We start from the raw sequence: 20349 nt of genomic DNA on the forward strand, positions 1-20349 counted from the left end.
TGTGGCCTGTTAGGAACCGGGCCGCAGAGCAGGAGGTGAGTGGCAGGCGAGAGAGCAAAGTTTCATCTGTATTTGCAGCCACTCCCCAGTGTTAGCATCACCGCCTCAGCTCTATCTCAGATCATCAGGCATTAGATTCTCATAGGAGAAGAGGTCCCTGGTGCCAAAAAGGTTGGGGACTGCTGACAATGTATTAGATCAGATCTTTGCTAGCCAGTCCTCCCCTCTAGACTCTGAGCTTCTTGAAGGCTGGGATTCTGCCTTCTGCAGGCTTCTAGCCCAAGAACCTAGTGCAGAGCCCAATATAAATTTGGTGCTTAGTAAACTCTTGAATGAATAGTTGTCTTATAGGGTCATTTGGACTGAACAATTTGTCAACCACAGAACCGTGTGTTTTTATAGTCTTTGATTGTTTGAAACCTTGAGATGCAACTAGATTATAAAGTATTAGGTGGCAGAGATTATCTTCAACATTTTTTGTGTCTCCCTGACCCCTTGAACAAAGTGGGAAGGCTCTCAATAATTAATTAACACTAAAGAGAAATTAGCTTCTGCAGGTGGGTGTGTAAGAAGGACTAACCTTTATTGAGCAATTGTTCACTGCTAGACTCTGCCAGGTGCTATACACATTATTTCAATTAACATTACCAATTATTCATTTGGAGATTGCTTGCTCAGCTTAATAAACTATAAACCATCTTATAATGAACTCATTTTTAACCAGAAGTTTGAATAAAAATACTAGCTAGCACATTACTTTGTATACAAAAATAATATATAAATATCATACATCAAGATGCTTTTGTCTACAAATGTAGACATCAGTAAAATATCTTAACTGTCTATATACCATTAGGATTCATTGGACCCATTTTGGTTTTTCAGATTTTTTTGAGCAGTTCTAACTATTTGTATGGATTAATATTTCCTGACTTTATTCTTTCTTAGAGATGTTCCAAAGAAAACATACTTTTTAAAATAAAAAATAAAGCTCATTTTATCTTGCAATTACTGTATAATAGGTCCATATAATATAATGACAATTATAATTATATATAATTAGTATGTAATAGGGTCTACTTGACTCTTTAAAAAAATTTAAGATCCATTATGAGATCTTAATAATTTTCTTTTTCCTATATCTTGAAACACTTTGCTATTTTACCATCCTAGAATAATTACCTACCAATTATGCATCAATTATTCCCAAATATGCTTTAAAAAAGACTAAAGTAACAGAAAAATGGAAGAATTATGGAATAGCTTAGAACTACACTTCTGTTCAGTGACGACTGAAATGTCCTCTTCTGTGTCATTCAATACAGCATCCACATATGGCTACAGAGAGCTTATATGTGGCTAGTACAACTGAGAAACTAAATTTTTACTTTTTTAACTTTAATTAATTTAAATGTAAATAGCTCCATGAGCCTCATGGCTACTGTATTGAACCGTGTAGGCCTAGATGAATAATTCATCGGGAAATCAATTGTCACTGCTGCATCCCTCTCCATATTTCTTACTGCATCACCCAAAGTATCGCATCGTCTTTCCGAAAGCTATCAAAGAAGACCCTGGAGTCACCATTTTGGTAGTGTGTCTTCTACCTTTCATTGAATAGAATGGAGAATTCAAAATTTTTCATTTCTGCCTCTAATGACAAAGAGAGGAAAACCGAGAGAAGGAAGCGGTTTCACACGCATGAGAGGAGTCGGAGATGAGTGCTAAGAGTTGGACGGAAGCACTCAAGACTCTAATAATGAGGATAAAATTGATCGTAAGAGTGAAACTTCAGATGATGAGTCTTCAGATGATGCTATCCTAGTTTAATTCTCTCCAACTCAAAAGTCGATGAGAGAGCGATATATTTCTAAGGACAAAAAGAAAATACACTATTTTCAAGCAGTTAGTTATCGAGAGGAAGGACTTAATCAGACAATATTTTGCAACAAGACCCTGGCCCCTCCCATTTTGCTAAATGAATGTGGGACAGTATTTTCACCTTTTATGATGTTTATATACCAATATTTGCTTTATGTAAAGTTGGTTAATGGACAGATGCTGAAGGGATGTATGTATAAAAATGTGATTGGAAGGAAAAAGATGAGGTAGAAGTTTTTAAAAAATCACTAGATAGTTCAAAAAATTAAGATTCCATTGGATCCAAAAGTTAAATGGTGATGACTATTTTTTTCCTAGTATGCTGAGGGTTAAAACTTGTTTATTGTACTAGCCAAGGTCCCAGATAACTTATATTAAAGGGTGAAATCTAGAAATAAGATAAAAATTATTGTATTTTGACTTAAATTTATAATTTTGAGATGGTTAAAATCACAGACCCTGGAGCTACACAGCCCTGGGCTTGACCCTCAAGGCCAGTACTTAGCATATGACCTTTGGCAAGTTATTCAGCCTCTCTAAGATCCAGTTCCCTCATCTGTAAAATAAGGATTAAAAAATTACTTCCTCTTTTAAAGAGTTTTCTAGAGACTAAACTTGCATGTGAAATTCTTGGCAGAATGCTCTGCACATAGGAAACAATAGCTATCAGTTATGGAGAGTGATTTTAGTTCCCTCTAGCTGCTTAGACCGATTCCTCTTATTTCTCAGATCTAGGAACTCAACACATGAGAAATGATAATTATATACTATTGGTTACCACCAGAATTGATCATTGCTGATACTTGCTGCTCACGTTCTAGGTCAAGTAAACCCAAGAAGGGAAGACATCAAACCTGAGAATTGAAGCTGCTCTGGGGGGGTCCATGGAACTGCAGATGATATTGCAGAAGTATTCCCCGCCTTAGCCCTAGGTAATTAATTTTCCTGGATAAAAGCTTATTCAAATGAACATATAATGAATTAATAAAGTTCAGCCTGCTCCAATATAAAGATAGGAAAATTAAAGTGTGGATGTGTGGGAGGGGGAACAGAATTAAAGAAAAAAAATTAATAAGGCTTTTCAGCCCAGCTTCAATCTTCTCTCACACCAAGACTTGTTTTCCTTTTTTCTAATTTTTAGATTGAGCAAGCATACTTTAGTGACTCGAGTTATACAGAAAAACATAAAAAATAGAGTAAAAATCTGAAATCTCATCATCTGGAAAAAAACAAAACAAAACACGATTATTCTTCCAGGTTTTTCTCCATACACAAACACACACAGTTTTATAAGTGCACTCGCACTACGCTTGCCGTTCATGCCTGTTTTTGTACTCAAGAATAAGAATATCTCTCTATTTCATTCTAGAGATCCACATTTTCATTCCTAGTAGGGCTCTAATCTTAAACACTGTACTCTGTGCACACACAAAATGCTCGTCGAAAGTGGTTGATGAAAGAAAATATTGACATCTGTTTTTAAATAATAACTTAGCTCAAAAACTGCGGTGAGCCATGAGGTTAAAGGGGATTTTAAAAACAAGTGAAAATCAGAGGCATTTGGTTCTTTTTTATGAAAACACTGGAGAGAATGAAGACCTGGGCTCTGACTGTGCTGTGTGGCACACACCCCATTCTCCCAGAGGCTCTTACTTGTGGAATGTAAAACTTGTGGAACTGAACTTTTAATAAAATGAGAACTTGCTTGTAAACCTCAGTATATTTTCAGGGTTTAAAACTCTTTATCTAGATTACAGTTCTTTTGGTCTTGGCATCAAAAAAGTTATTTCTGAGTGCTCAACAAAGAGGAAAACTGTGAGTCTGGACTCAGTCTTGCTTTCCCCTGCCTGGCGGGGGGTTCACTCCAGAGGCCACACGTGTGTGAGTCCTTATCCTCTGCATGCCACCGTATTCCTGGATACGCCAGTGGTCTCTAGACCTAAAGAACCAAGGTCTCACCTCAGAGGATACTCACAAGGGACCTTTATCTGGAAGCCTGACCTCATCATTTCTGGGATTCTTTTCCACCCCGACAGAAGTAAGAAGCATGGATAATAAGATGTTATACCAATATTATTTTAACCCATTTTTATATTCTTCTTATTTTGGCTACTGCTTAGAAAGTCAAGTGTGTTTTTGCTCCTCCACTCCCAGATAATGAAAATACAGTTATAGTGAAAGAATCTGTATTATATAAACTTCTGCTTTGTTCGAAGTGACTGAATTCACAATTTTCAAACTTGGCACAGAGTTTATAAAACTAGACTGACTCCGAAAGTGGTCTCAAATGATCCGATAATGGCCTGATCTTTTTTGTGTATCAGAGGGAGCCGTAGCTGGAGGTGGGAGAGGAAGGAGGCGGGAAGACCAGACTGCAGGAGTGGAAGGATGCGCTGCCAGAGACAGACCTACAGGAGCACGGGGAGCGAGCCCAACAAACATGGAATCCAGGTCAGACCGAGGATGCCAGCAAACATGCAGGCAGGATGGCCAACCCAACAAGAGCAGGGTGGCTCCATGCTGTGCACCAACGATTGAGTTCGAGAAGGAAAGTTTTAGATAAAGCGGGCCTGGGTCTTCTGACCAGGTGAAACCCTATTTATCAGACCTGGAACCTGACATGTCATTGAGGGGTGCAGCTGGTGGATCTCCCAGATGGAGCCACCTAACCCCTGTCCCTGCAGAATGGGGGGCTGAGGGGATGGCTCGCTTGGCCCCACTTGGGGGAGAAGTCCAGTTAGTGGCAGTGGAGGACCCAGCGGGCCATCGGCACCATTCTTCTTCCCCACCCACGCTCACGTTCCCTCCTAGGCAGGTCATCGACCAAAGGAAATATGTTTTCACTAAAAAAAAAAAGTTACGATGGGAGATATATTAATAAATTATCTTTATATAATAAGCCACATTACTCTCTCTAGGCTACTAGCAATAAAAAAACAAACAACACAGAAAATGTCCAGATGTCCAGGGAAATGGTTTTCTCTATATGAGTGGCCTTTAGAGCTGTGGTACTCAAGCGTGGTTCCCAGACCAGCAGCACCAACATCACTTGGGAGCTTGTTAGAAATGCAAATTCTCAGGTCCCACCACAGACCTACAGAATCAGAAACTCAGGAGTCTCAGCCCGGCAATCTGTGTTAATACAGGCCTCCAGGAAACGATGGCGTGAGCTAAAGTTTGAGAACACTGGCCTAGTGGAAAGAACCTGGGATGGGAGCTAGGACACCTAATTCAGATTCCAGCTCCAGACTGCACAGTCCAACTCAGTGGAACTGAATGAATGAATAGCCGTGTGCTATTGCAAAGATGTGAGGATACCGAGATAAGCTAGGGGTGGTTCTTATCTTCAGATGGTGTCAAATCCTCTGCATTCTTTTCCCTTCAGGGTAGGGACCACTTTGTTGTTGTTGTTCTTGTTTCGTCTCATATTTGTATTCCTAGTGCCGGCAGTATCACGGGACCAAGTGGCAGGGCCATCCACGACTGTACTAAGTGCTACTGTACCACCCACCACTGATCTCAATGTTAATCCAGTCTGGTTAACACTGCTACCATTTATTTCATGCAGATGCTGAGTGCTTGTCATATATCAGCTCATTCAATCCTTACAGATGTCCTGTAGTGTGGGTAGTATTTTTAATCCCCTTTTGCACAGTAAAACACTAAAGCTTGAAATAGTAAGTAATTCATCCAATGCCATACACTGAAAGTGGCAGAGCCATTGATGGACCCAGAATTACCTGATTCCAAAACTCATGATCTTAAATGGGACAGATTCTTTAAATCTCAAACTCAAAAGCCGACTTTAAAGTAAATTCCCAGCCTCTAAGGTTAGTGGCTGATTGTCTCCTCACTATGTACTTAGAATGGTACTTGGTAGACCACCTTAAGTGGTCAAAGACCAACTTTTTCTCATTTTTTGGTAGATTGACATTTGGTTTTCTTTGAGTTCAAGAAAGTAGATAGTGGTAGGTGAACTATACTAATACTTCACTGGACTGTTCTGACCCTGAAAAGTCAGGCCAAATCTGCATAGAAAAAACGAAAGTGGGCACACAGGCCAGGCCAGGGCAGCCTTGACAGGGCTGGCAGAGAAGGCTGGTTCAAAGGGGCTGAACCTTGGGTGGAGTGTCCCAATGAAGACAGGACAAAGAGAAGAGGGCAGAGGTGATTCTAGCCCCGAGGCTCCAAGGCCTGGGAGGCCAGGCTGTGGGCATCACATCAGGGGCCAGCAGGGGCCGTGGCAGATGAGGCAGCAAACAGGAGAAGCGGCCAAAGGCCTGAAGTCAGGTGAAGGCTCCAGTGCCTGTGACAGCTATAGCTACTGATGAAATAATGACTCTTCTCCCTCAGCATTGTGGCTATCTTCATATGCTGCCTTTTCCTCCTCACTATAAGTCGAAGATGAATGTGACATCTGCCACCCACTATTCTCTCGTGAACAATTTAGGGCCAGGAGGGATCTAGCTGGGGTTGTTGAAAGTTGTAGGTACTGAGAAAAAGAAAAGGGAATTTATACACAAGGGAAGGCCTTACCTTACTGGGAGGTGGCCCATGGTCATCCAAGTAAGTAGAATTTCCTAGGGTGCAAAAAAAGAAGGAAAGAATTGATGAATCAGTAGTTTTAAACCCAAATGAATTGAGTACAAAGTCATTAAAAATAAGCATTCTGGATATATTTTCATTGACACAATTGTAGCAAAGAAAAATGGGTAATGAAACATCAGTTTGGAGGGATTTTGTTGGTATGATCATGCTTGATTAATAGTTTCAGCAGTTACAAACATTCTGCTCACACAGGTGTGTGTGCACACAGACGTATACACACACAACCCGCACCCAACATCTGCTGAGTATGCCTTAGACCAGCAGTTCTCAGACTCTAGTGTGCACCAGAATTATCTGGAAAGCTTGCTAAAACACAGACTGCCCGGCCTGCTCCCAGAGCTCTTGATTTCGTAGCTCTGAGAATCTGCGTTTCTAACAAGCCCCCACGTGACGCTGATGTGGCAGGTCCTGGAACCACACACTGTGAGAACCACTGCATCATTTCTCCACTTTGTCTGAATTGTTCACTTCCCCTCACCCTTTCAGTCTAGCTTGCTTCCGAAGCTCGATTTGTCTATCCTATAATATACACTTTTTGGCTTGTGTGTTTTCAGAGTGAATCGTTATTATTTCCTGATGAATAAAGACTCAGAGGGGTTTGGGAAGGAACTGAAGGTTACTGAGCTCCTTTTATGTAGCAAGTACTCTGCTAAGTGCTTGACAGGTATGCCTTCATTTAATTTAAATATTAAAAGTGGGTTATAATTATCTGGATGCATGGAGGAGAGAACAGAGAGCTGGAGAAAGCCAGCAGTTTGCTCATGGTCACACAGCTGTTGAACTGTGGAGAGGAGAGACTGTTTTTTTCCAGAGGGTGCTCGGGCATCGGCTCATCTGAAAAGCGTCCGAGGGTGTTGCCATCTCCAGCAACCTAGACACCGCCAGTGTGCACCTGGCAACATGTTTGATCACGTGGGGGAGCAATGATGTGGTTAGTGTAATTGGAGGCTCTTCTCCAAGGGGGTAACACGTGTCAGTCCAGGAGAAATCATCTTCACGAAAAGTAGAGATGAACAGATTTTCTAACAGAACAAACGATGGAAAATGTGGGAAATGCAAGGATACTTAGAACAGTAGCTTAGGGAATAAGGTAATGTCCTCATTGGAGTAGACGAATGGTGATTTTTCAGGAAAGAGCAAAAGTGACTTAAGAAATTGGAATAAAAAGAGGAAGCATAGCTTAAGCCAGGGACAGTTGAAGTGAGGAATCTCATCCAAACATAACAAATAAGTGGGTTTGGCTTCTAGGCTGTTTTCCGTACTGAGGCATCAGTCATCCCTTTTTCTTGGTAGGCTTCTGATTTACCACTCACTTGATGTCAACAACGACTGTACTCTAATCGGCTAGTTGTACATGGGAAACAGACAACAGGGTCTGATTTTCATGTACGAGACACTCAAACGCAAATGCCTGACATGCTCGTGATGGCGTTGTTTTCAGGAACCTTTGAAATGTGAATAGGAATACCAATTTGTTACATCTTAATGATACCGCTGCACTCCACTGGGAATGTACATAAATAGGAAGTGAGATCTATATTGGGCTTAATAAAGAGGAGGTACGTAAAAGAATTCAGAAAAATGGTCTAAGAAATATTGAGAATTATTCCTCCATAATGCAGTGGGTCAAGCTAAAGAGGATTCCTGTCTGCTCATCATGTGAGTGTGTCTCTCCGAGGAGGGATGTGAGAAATTCCAACACACTCTGGCATGTTCTCCAGGTGTCAATCTCAGGGATCAAAGAGTGCTCAAAAACTAAATGTTTCTATAATACTAAGTTTCTGTAAGAACCAAAGTTCCTAAAAACTCCTGAAAAGGATGGAAATGTCTGACTGCTACTTTAAACTCCAGGCGCGGGTACCCACTGACTCCTTAGCACCTCATCTTGGCTGTCTACAGGCATCTCACACTTGGCCAGGCCAAACAGAACCCCTTTTTGTTCTGATTACTTCCCCCCAAATGCCACTTCCCCTGTTGTACTATTAGGTTATACAATACATCCCTTCCCCTCAGGCAGCAAAGCCTGAGTCATCCTTGATTCATCTCCCTCCCTTACCCCATCTCACCAACCCAGTCGCAAGCCTTTACAATATTGCTCTAATCTGACTGCTTCTCAGCAGCCCCTCTGGGTTGTCCAGGAGTGCTCTTCTGTCTGTCTTCGTTGATCACTAATTTTTTACTCTACTCATACAGTGATCACAGGGATCTTTCAACCTCATCAGTCTAACCATGTCAGCCCTTTGCATAAAATCTATTTCTTTAAGAATGAAATAGTCGACTCTTGACCGTGATCTATAACCCTACACAAGCCAGGCCCCGCCTCCTGCCACACCTGCCACAACAGCTTCTCTCTGCTCTGGAACACACCAACCTCTTGTCAGCCAGGGACCTTTTGAACTACTTCTTTTCACTGCCAGAAAAAGCTCTTCCCACCCGCTTCACTCAGGCTCAACTCGAATGTCCTTTCTTTTTCTCTCCCTCCCTCTCTACAGAAGACTTCACTTTTCTCTCCACAAAGAAAGGAATGGGGCTGCCCGGTGTTGACACTTGTATCACAGACCCCGTTGTTATCTGCACCAGCAAACCCCCGAGCTCCCATCCACAGTTATGTGCCTGCAGTTTCTTAGAAGAGAGAGGCTCTAAATGCCTTGTGTTTAGAACAGAGGCACAGAAAAGGAAAAGAAAAGCTACCTGAATTTCTTTAGTTGAAGACAAGTTTTTATTCTCCTAGGGTATAACTGTATTATTACGCGGTATTCAGATAGAGCTTTTCATCCTAAGATCGAATGCTTTCCTAGTGCAAAGTAAACAAAACTGTCAGAATTTTCAGACCTGAAGTTGATAACTTTTTGGCTGTGGAGATCAAAGGATGAAAGCTGTTATCACAAGAGCTTTCCTGAACATCAAAGAAGCTTCCTGCTGCTCTGTCTTATAGAGGATTCTCCTGAGGGTGTCGAGTTTGGGGGAAGGAAGATAAGACTCAAGCCTTCCTCACCTTCGAGCTTGGAGCTGAAGATGTAAATCTGAGAAGGAAAGGCGGCGGAGGCCTGATGAGGGGTCTGGAGCCAGGACAGAAGTCAAGTGCTCACCTGCTACCCACCCCCACTGTCTTGTGAACATCCACTTCTGATACTCGAGTCTCGGATCCCAAGTCCCAGCGCCCCATGAGGCAGCACCTCTTATTTTGAGAGGTCTAGAGAGGCGCATCATTTCGTTTCTTTCCAGAAAGTAACCCACACCTTTAGAACTGACTCTAGCCTCCTTTTCTTGTCTCAAGTCCTTCCCTCGAGAAGATTACAGTATCTTGTCAAGTCAGAAAAAAGGGAAGCGTACCTCCACATGTTTCTCCCGCCATCAGACAAACTTTCAGGAGAGCCTGTCTCCAAACTGCTGAGTCGCCAGCTTGGGCTGGCATCGAGCTAAACCTCTCGCAGAAGTCAAGCTTGTTCAGGCTGCTCAGATAGGCAGAGGAGACGGGTGGCCACTGATTTTGAGCAATGCTCCAGCCCTTCTAATTCTATATGGCTGGTCCCTATCCTGATGGTGGTGGTGGTTACATGGCTCCGTACATAAGTTAAACTGTATAGAGCTATACACCAAACGCACCAACCACAAAACACCCACGCTCTAATGGTTTTGAAGATGCCCTGACTGGAAGGCAAATGATCTCAGACTTTGCAACCCGCTAAATTACAGTACATTCTAAACCTCACTCTATCCACCCAGCCCTTCGTGATGGAGACCTCCCAGGGAGGCTGTGAGTAGAACGTGAGAGATCATGTGCGAATGTGCACAGGTGTTGAGTCCAAGCACATGGGAGGCAGTTTGTGCACTTCCTAGAGGGTATGTGTTATATGTATTATCAGAGCTTTTGCCAAACAGTGCATTATCAACGTCCACCTACTTTAGCCGTCATATAAACTATGTGCAGCAAAGATGCATTTCAGGAAACTCATCTGAAATCTGATGCTAGGAATGAGGAGGCCAGGATTTGTGACCCAGAATCTGAATATTCCTGACTGATTACTACGTTATACTCGTGTCTCAGGTGGCAGAACCAAGGCATGCTAACCACACAAAAAAAGTCTTCTGTGACAAGAGCAATAAGAAACCAGATGTACTATCCACCTTTTATAATACAGAATATCCCCACGAAGTATCAATCGCTCTGAATAAACTGCTTTACCTCCTCAAAGTGTCCCATATACCCATCTGTAAAAATGAAATAAACTCACAGGTTATTGTAAGGAGTTCAGGAGGATAATTTCATTCCACGCAAAATACTCAGAACCATACCTGCACATAATGAGCACCTAGCAAGTTCACGAGCCGTACTTACTACTTGTACTGTGAGTAGTATCAGGAGCAGTGTCTCCTTCCTGGCCCCCCACCCAACGGCACATCCCACTGCCTGCAATAATTTTAAGAAAGGCTGATGCAGGATTCAGGGCCTCACCTTAGCTATCTTGATTTATTTATTCTGGGACAAGTCATGTGACATTTGGTATTTTCTAAAAGTTCTTCGGGTAATTCTAACGTCTAGCCAGGGTTGAGAATCACTAAGGTACAAAACACAAATTAATGTACTTCATAATTCAGGCCAAATCTCATTTTCTTGAAGTAAATTGGAGCAGATCTCATTCAAGCTGATCCTAATCATGGGTCACCTCCATTGTTTTGGCTGAGAGACTGCACAAGTCTCACGTCACAGGAGAAGCTGAAGGAGCGCTGATGATCACAGGACTTCTAACCACAGAGGAGGCCGGCCAGGCCGTTCTGGTTAGCACCTGCTCCAGGGGATCTAAAAAAATGAAAAGGGCCAAGGCTGGCTCACAGGCTGCCTGAGAGCGGGCTGGCACAGGCACTTCTGGGCAGAGAGCTCACCCTTCACACCACCTGGACTGCCCGAACCTTTCTGGAACTCCACAAATCTTCTCAAAAGTAATTTCCAGAGGTTATAGTTTCAGAATGTATTCGTATTCTGTTGCACCTCTTGTTCCGAGGTCAAAAGAGAAAGTAAAAGCACAATCCTTCATCCGCTCGGAGTTTCCCCAGACCCCACTCAACTTAAACACCCAAAGGATAGTCTGTCAGTCCTGGAGACACGCATATTTGATCCCTAGAGACACGTTAAGGGCCCACAAGGATCTCAAAGGAAGATGTCTCCAGAAACTCTGAAGCGAAGACACTTCCTGGTCGTGGATTGGTGAGGTACCCCTTTTTCCCGGCTGTAGGCCTGGAGTGGAGAGGATGGGGTGGGGCCTGGTCAGCGTACAGGAGCCTGCTGCTATGCCCATGTGAATCCAGTAGAAACCAACCAGCTGGATAAAGAAACTGCTAGACACAATGATGTGAAGCAGGGCTACTGGAGAGAGACATCAAGGTGCCATACATGTGAAATAGAAACGGTGCCTCTTCTGCAAGAGGGAGAGTGGAAAGGAGCCCCAGGGGAATCATTTCATGGATTCTGGAAGATTCCACTAACAGGAGTGAGTGACTGACACTGCCCAGGGCTGATATTGGGAATACTGCAGGCTGCAGAACAAAAGACCTGCATTCAAATTTCCGTCCTACCCCTCACTAGTTGAGTGACCTGGGAAATATTGCTTCATTTCCCTGAGAGTTAATGTCCCCACTTGCAACACAAGGACATTAGTAATAGCACCCAAGTGATAAGACGGTTATGAAACTGAAACAAGACAAATATAAAGTGCTGGCACATAGTAAGGGTTCAAGGAATAGTAGCTACTTTCTTATTTTATGTTACCCAATTTTATCATTTATATTTAATTTTAAAACTTTATTTATTATTGAGGAAATCAAAGAGAATTCTGAGACCAGACCTTTATCATATTAAGGATGAATATTAATATAAAATAATTATTTGATACTTTTTATTACTTTCTGATATTGGCTTGATATGTCTTCAAAAATATACACAAAAAAAATCCAATTGTTTGCAATACCTTTAGCAATGGGCAAACAAACTTACAGAATCTTCAGAGGATATAATTTATTCTTGGCTTTTAAGTCTTGCATTAGCAGATCTATTTTTGTCTGAATTGATCCCTGAAGAATCAAAATGTTTTAATTCTAATTCCTCTTATAGAAACCATAATATGCATTAGTGTCAATGTCAAAAAAAGCCACCTCTACACGGCGTCAGTTTTGATCAAACATCAGCAATTCTTTTCAGAGTCTTTCTTCCATGGGTTGTTTTAAAAATCATAATCCTAAGTAATTGAAATCCTTTTCTTTTTTATTCAGAAGCAGACATTTCACATGGGATTCTGGTTACCGACCATGCTATCATATGGCTGCATCTCCCCGCTGGAGTCTGGGCCTCCGATAAGACAGTTAATGAAGGCAACAATGAAACCCCAGGTTGGTCTTTGCCAAAAAATTATGCTAATGCCACCCTTTGCACCGTCAACCATGGTTTCCATGTCTCTGAGAGGCAGCTGTCAGCACGCACCAGCCACGGTTAACAATGAGGAGTGTGTGTGCCTAGTAAACATCTCCAATAGCTCCAGTTCTTATAATTAAGGCAGCCCCAAAGGCACTGTAATAGAGGAAGATTTGCTTGCACAGCTTTATTTAAGCTTTAATCCAATAATTTCCCACTGAATTCAAACGAATCGTTTTATTAACTATCAATACTTAAATGTATTTACAAAAAATACCTTTAAAAAAAATCAAAAAATCTTAAATGTTCACCCAACCAGTTAGTAAAGGTAAAAATATCCTAAAAATACTTTCTTGGTCTTAAGTGATAAAAATGATCATACCAGACCCTAAAAAAAAAAATTAAACTGTTGTCAAAAAAATTAACAAATTAAACTGTTATCAATTATTTTGAGAGTGGCTTCCATTTCTAACAAATTTTAAGAGCAAATTAATGCTCCTCTGTTCTTTGTTTTTCTGGTTCAAAAATTCTGTCTTGTTTTATAAAACATCTTTTTTTTTTTCCATTAAATGTGAATATACATTTTAGGATGTCAAGGGTACATTTGTAGAAGGAAATTACTTTTGGAATCAAATGATCATTGCACTACTGCTATAATAAAATCAAAATATAAATATGAATTACTGTCAAATTAGCTCAGGAATTCATTGTAACCATACTATATGATCTTATGCAGATAGGAATGAAGTATCAAAGAGAGATGGAATCACTTTAGTATCTGTTTCACTCCAGTGGATTTTCATCCCAAAGTAATTACTATAGTCAACTGATCCCACCTGTGTAACTACAATACCTCCATTAATAGAGCAGCCCCGGCCCTGCACACCGCAAGGCTCTAACCAGCAGCCAGAAGAGGTAAGTCCTCTTCTTCTATCCGGATCTAGTTAGTCACCATGCAGCCACCATGAGAACCGATACTTTTAATCGCATGCCTACTGCACAAAGCACCCTTAATAAGTGTTGTGGAAAACAGGCAGGATGAAGATGATTAAGAAACTACCCTGGGAGAAGCAAAGCAAAGCCAAAAAATCAGCATCTGCCTTATCATCATCACGGTTAGCATCATGCTGATCTAAGCTCTAGTGCTGAGCACCCTATAGACCTCACCCCACTGAGTTCCCATGACAACCTCTGAGGTAGGAACTACCGTGATCACCACTTACGTGCCGTAAAAATATCATTTGCTAAGTATTCCATGACTGGAAAAGTTTCAACACACTGCTCCACTTAACAAACACATAAGGCAGCAGTCGAATGGAAGGTTATCTTTGGAGAAAGGCTTCAGTCCAACCAAACTGTCATTGCTCTAAATCTGGAATTTCTCGTTGGCTTTGTTATTAGAGCCAGTATGGGTCACATCCAGTCTCCCTCTCTCTCTCTCTCAATCTCTCTCTCTTCTCTCCTTCTCTCTCTTCTCTCTCTCTCTTCACACACACACACACACACACACACACACACACACCACACCATATGATTTCAGATCAGGAAAATAATCATGGCTATTAGGTAGCGCAACCGTTCAAATTATGGAGGAAATGACAGAATCAAAAAGAAGTCAAACAATTAGGGCAAGACACGTGGCTGGTTAATAGCAAAGGTTAAGAACAGACCCAGCCCCTGGAGCTCCTTCCACAACATAACTCTCTCGCTACATGCCATTTTTTCTTTGTCCTACATGGTATTTTCAAGCTCGATCACATATTTTACTCCCCAAACTTAAATTGGAACAACTTTGGTCTTTTCTAACATAATCAAATTCTTTGTCTAAGGATAAAAATACACCATCATTGAGAGAATGTAAAAAGAAAATATGCTTCCAACATTGAAGAGAATTCCCAAAGAGGATAGTTTAAAGGCCCTGCACATGGCTGCAGGGAGCTCATAGCCTCTCAAGACTAATACTGTAATTTAGATGTTCGAGTTTTAGCATGTTTTGTTGAAAAGAAGTAATACTTGTGAATATTGACTTCTGTAAATGAACTGAACACATATGAGACCAGGTCCTGTGCAGAAATATGAGATGTACCCTTCTAATGGAGTCGGGTACAGTAACATGTAGGAGAAGTGTCCCAGCTGTTTTTTGAAGAAAAGAGGGGCAGGCGCCCCTGGCCAGGGTAGCTGGTGCCTGGGGTGCAATACTTGGAGGTAGGCGGGGCATCTGCATATCTCTGCAGAATGGCAAGTCTAAGTTAATGATTTGCCCATGATCTTGATATCAAGATCAGAAGATGAGGTCTCATTTAAGAGGCAAAGGGAAGTTGGTGGAAAGATGCCAAAGGCTTTGAGGCACATCTGAAATGAGCTTACGTGTGAATGGAGCTCTGACACTGCCCTGTGCCATCTTGGCAGCACCCCTACCGACCCTGAAGATCAGAAGGGCAGATTGAGAAGTTCCCTTTTACAGGGAAGGGAACTGATCCCAACCAAGTTCACATGGCTGGAGGTATCAGAGCTGGACTTGGACTTGGATTCAAGCTCGTGGGAACCCCCATCCACACCACCTCGGGGCTCTGTGCATGGTGGGACAGTGGACGGGTTGGCGGGTTTCCTGTGACCCCCATATCTGCTGAAACATTGCTACTGTGAGCCTGGAGGAAGGCTGAACTCAGAAGCTAATGGTGAAGTCTGTGAAGACTAAGTAGGGAAACCCCATGGAAAGGTCATCAGCAGGCCCTGGTGATATTCTGTAACTCTTGCTGGGTTACAGATCACTACTTGCTTGGAGATTTGTGTCAAAGCATACGTATCTTTTAATGGATAAAAAAGGATTTCATGTTTCCAGCTCTCTCCTGCTTGATGGGTTTGTGGGCCATGGCCTGAGGCCACTGGAAAACGAGCCTTTGTGTCTTCTATATTCTAAATGAAACGGCAGTATGTCTGACACAGAAATTACTTGTCACTTGCCAATTCTCTTCATGCTTTAGGGAATGCGTATGAAGGAACATTCTACAGGGCATTTCAAATAAACTGCACTAATGATATGCACGTGAACAAGAAATTTGAAGAGTTGCTCATAACTGCTGATGTTGATTGAGAAAGTATGTGGATGAAGTGGGTTTGATGGCAAAGTTGGTCTTGAACAGATGTTCTGGTGTAGACAGAACTATCCCATCTGGGATTCTACTTTCATATAAACTTTCAAGTCACACAAAGACATGATCAGAGTGTCTTCTTTATTAGTTCTTCAAATGTAAAAGAGGATTTTTAATAGAGCAGCAAAAATCACTGAAATCATTCAGGACAGTAATCCTCACAAAATTAACTAGCAATCTAACATAAGCTTCAAAAACTTTAGTCTCTCGTTTTTCGATATCTCTCTAGTTCTATTTTGTATCAGATTGAACAGGAGTTAGGTGAGATTTTGTGGTTCACAGAACTATAATATTGGAAGGTAAAAGAGGATTCTTATACTTCCGCATGTTATTCTGTAGGTACAGATAAATACAACACCCGTGCCAAAAAAAAAAAAAAAATCCCAACAAATAGATACCTAAAAGTCATAAAATCATTACCAAAGATGAGCTGAGGTACAGGGGAAAGAATGCAGGAGAAAGAATTTGGGCTTTGCAGCAAAAGAGTACAGGGTGGCAATCCACTTAACTTAGATGTGACCTTGGGCAAGGTCTTAAAATTCCTGGGTTTTAGTTTCCCCATAGGTGAAGCAGGAAGACCAAAACTTACCTCATAAAGCTGGGGAGATTCAAATTACCATTTATAAGCTGCCTGGCATGCATACAAGAAAGTGTAGCGGTTATTATTATATTTAAAATAGAGCTAATTTAAAGACATGGTACATTAAATTAAACCTCTTCCGACTAATGACTTACATAAACATCAGCCGGGGCACTGAAATATGCATCTCTCATATGCAGTAGAATGGTGGCCTGTCACTGCCTTCCTGTACACTTCTCAGGATTTATGATGAAAGGCTATACCTGGGCATGAATAAAATGCAATTTTTAAAGCCCTGGCAGGATTTGGGAATTCCTATGTTCGCAGTATTATTCTGAAAGGTGAAGCGCACTGGAGGTCATAAATACTCTTTAGCACATAGTAGATCACTTTCTTTTCTAGCAAAGTCTTCATCCTGCCTCCCAACAAAATGAGTTGGTGAAGTATGCTTTCTTACACCCAGCAAGAGGAACCCTTCCTAAAAGCCTGGACGCCCTGAATTCATCACAGGTCTGGAACTGTTAACAGTCTTTCAGAGTCGCAGCGAGTCTCTTTTCTGACCCACTGAAGGACCGAGTCTGAGGGCAGAGGCGGGACAGGTCTTCAGAGTACAAGCCCATATGACCTCTGCTGGAAGAAGATCAGAGTTCAGCTTGGCATGAAAGCAAACAGCTGGTTTCCTGGTTTTCACACTCGGGAACTTTGAATTTAATCAAGCTGACTTAATATGAACTTACTGGTTGCAAAATGCTTCTTATTAAAAAAGTTTTCTCCAACAGCAGAAAATAGCAAGCAAACAAATCTATGCCTACTCCAAATAACTAATGGTCATGGTGCAAAGGGGGCATCAACCCATCAAAAGACAGAACTTTCTAAGGAGTTATCTGAAGTGGAGCAGGCCTCAGAGTGGCCTTCTCCTCGAGGCAGTGATGAAACCATACAGACTAGCCCCCGCCTGCATCACAGAGAAGACCCCTCTGCCAGATGGAAGTAGGCCTACGGTGACCTCCTGACTTCCCTTCTAATTCTCAGGTTCCCTGAAGACCCCATACAGCAACAAGCAAATGAAACTGTTCATCTTTCAAAAATCACTTTATATATCATGTAGATATCAATCATACAAATAAGTGCGAACAGTATCAAAAATAGGATAATGATAATATCAAGAAGAAGACATTTTAAGATGGGCATACTCTTAGCACAGAACTTGACATACTGAATGGATTTTATATATATTTACCCATTTTCAGCCCTGCCTTAAAGAAAGGTAGGAATGGGAAGGGAAAGCTGGTTGATGCAAATGTGTTTTTCTGTCAGGAACAAATTTATGCCAGGCAAACGACATAAGTGTCATAGAGTTTTCTCTATTGTGAGTGCTAGGCAAACATGTCCTGATTTATGCCCACCGAAGTGGTAGGAACTGGGGCTGCATGAGATGAGACTGTCTGATTTCAAGACACGGAATTGAAGTTAAAAGATATAGGAGGATAGAAGAATTCTTATTAAAGACTTTGTAGCTAAGGTTTTACAAGAGAAGCCATATAGACCAAGGCAACAAGAAAACCACCACTCTGGTTGGTCTAGAGACTGTGAACACTTCAGATTCGAGCGAAGTCATTACAAACCTAAAAAAAAAAAAAAAAATCATGCTCTGTGAGAGTCATAAAAAAGATAAATTATAGGAGGGTATATGACTGCTTTTATATGTAACCCAGAATAATTGAAGAAATCACTCAGCAATGGAGAAAATATATTTCATGATAGAGCAAAGAGGTACCGGAACAAAAATAACTTGTAAGGATTATAAAAACAATAATGTAGGCTTATAAATAATATGAGAAATTGAATATGCTAATGAAATTGTGATGCTGAAAGCTAGAAAGAAGGAATTAGGTTATGCTACCTAATAGAAATATGAAGCAGTGGAAAATGGATTTTTCAGCAGGGAACCCTTGATCCTTTCCTGCCATACAGAAAAATAGGGAAGGAAATGAATATTTATTATGTGCCAGTCGTGAACTGTGCATTAAGCAAATCATTACGCATAGCTCTCTCCTCAATCTTCAGGTAGATACCGTTTTCTCATATTGTACACGAGGAAAAAATCCCTCAGAAAGGTCAAAAAATTTTTCTAAAAGGTACCAGTCACCATGGGGAGGCTAGGACAGACATGGAGCAGGTCATTTCCAGAGCCCATTGTGGACTTCTGTCAGCACCCAGCCCCGCCACACACTTCTGGTCTTCCTACCGCATGACACCAGTCATTTAATAAAATCAAGGATCTTGGAAAGGCCTTCCAATCAGATGTAAGGTTTGGGGGCCCGTCACAAGTTTTTTAAAGTATGTTATTTTATTTTTGAATGAACACATAAAATAACAAATGTTGTCACAGGATGAAGTAGAAAAGAATTTTAAAATTCTCTGTATATATACCACGCATATATTCTAATGTTCTATAAATACTGCCACATAAAGCTGTACGTATATGTAAGAGATATTTGTCTAGGGAAAATATTTGTCTCGATTGAAAAGATTTGTTTTATTTTTAAGCAAGTTCCATGCATGTTCCCAAACACATTTACGTTCACAAGATGTTTAAGACAAGTTCATCACCGTGTTTTATTACCACTTTTTACCCATCGAAATTTTAGGCACTCAAACCCTATCTCACTTCTTTCATTAAGTCTGTTTTTCAAAACTCAGCTACAGTCATTTGTCTTTTCTCTGAATTTCCACTATTAAAGAGAGATGAAATGTATACATATATATTTTATATATTTATTTTTATAAATACGTATATATATTTAAAATTTTTTCCCCAACAAGGAGAGAAGGGGCTGTACTAGTCCTGGTTAGTAAACAAATTTGACTGCTGTGTGGTCCATGTCACTTTGGCATGGACCGAGCTTGTCTAAAAACCAAGTGTTCCCTCTTTTCATACTAAAAATTAAAAGTAAACAACTTTCCTTCAAAAGCCAAGGAATTTAAGAAGAGGATAGACTTTATTATACTGATACAGAATTAAACACCAACCTGAAAATTCAATGCTCGATTCATATTTATGGGGAGTCCTTCCAAAGCTTCATGAACCTCTGCCCCAAAGGGCACTTGAAAGACCATTTCAAAAGTGGGTCCTTTTGATACTCCATTCCAGGGATCACTGTGAGCATCTATTCCAACCACTAATGTCACAAAATCCTCCTAAATTCCAGAAGATATGGTCGTATTTTGAGCCAAATTCCTCCAATAGCTATCATCCTTAAATGTCCCACACCAAACAGAGTCATCCAAGTACTATATGTACCACCTACACTGTGTCAAGACATCCAAATGATGCTTACGGTAGAGGCCAAATTAATTTTGAAAGTTTTGAAGCCAACATAATGTTCAATCATGACCACTTTTAGACCTAAATATTTCAAAGTACAGCATTTTTGATTTTGCTTACCTAGATTTTAAATGTTTTATGAATAAAACCACAATATACATAATGCAAACTGAATTTATAAATATTTTTATTAGCACTTACAGACAAAATACACATCCGCCTTTCAGAATGTGCTTTGCATATAGAAGCGCTGTGTGCTAAGGGGAAACAGGAGGAACCAGAGGAAAGATTCCTGACCCATTTCACTGCCCAGCAAGCTGGTCTCTGGAATATCTTAGTCTGTCAAGTTACAGTTCTTTCCTTTGCTATGACTACTGATCATGACATCCTGAGA

The 20349-nt window shown here is 41.0% G+C and overlaps 1 protein-coding gene across 2 annotated transcripts in view; it reads right to left on the minus strand.

Moving 5' to 3' along the window:
- Window positions 1–20349, minus strand: part of UST (uronyl 2-sulfotransferase) — a 254661-nt gene that overhangs the window by 142707 nt on the left and 91605 nt on the right. For both annotated transcript variants that reach the window (XM_039846944.1, XM_039846943.1), the window contains exon 2: window positions 6418–6461. In XM_039846944.1, coding sequence (XP_039702878.1) covers window positions 6418–6461 — 44 coding nt within the window. The remainder of the gene's footprint in view (window positions 1–6417; window positions 6462–20349) is intronic.

Source organism: Pteropus medius, unplaced genomic scaffold (genome assembly GCF_902729225.1).
Source record: "Pteropus medius unplaced genomic scaffold, Ma_sr-lr_union100, whole genome shotgun sequence".
NCBI classification, from domain to species: domain Eukaryota; kingdom Metazoa; phylum Chordata; class Mammalia; order Chiroptera; family Pteropodidae; genus Pteropus; species Pteropus medius.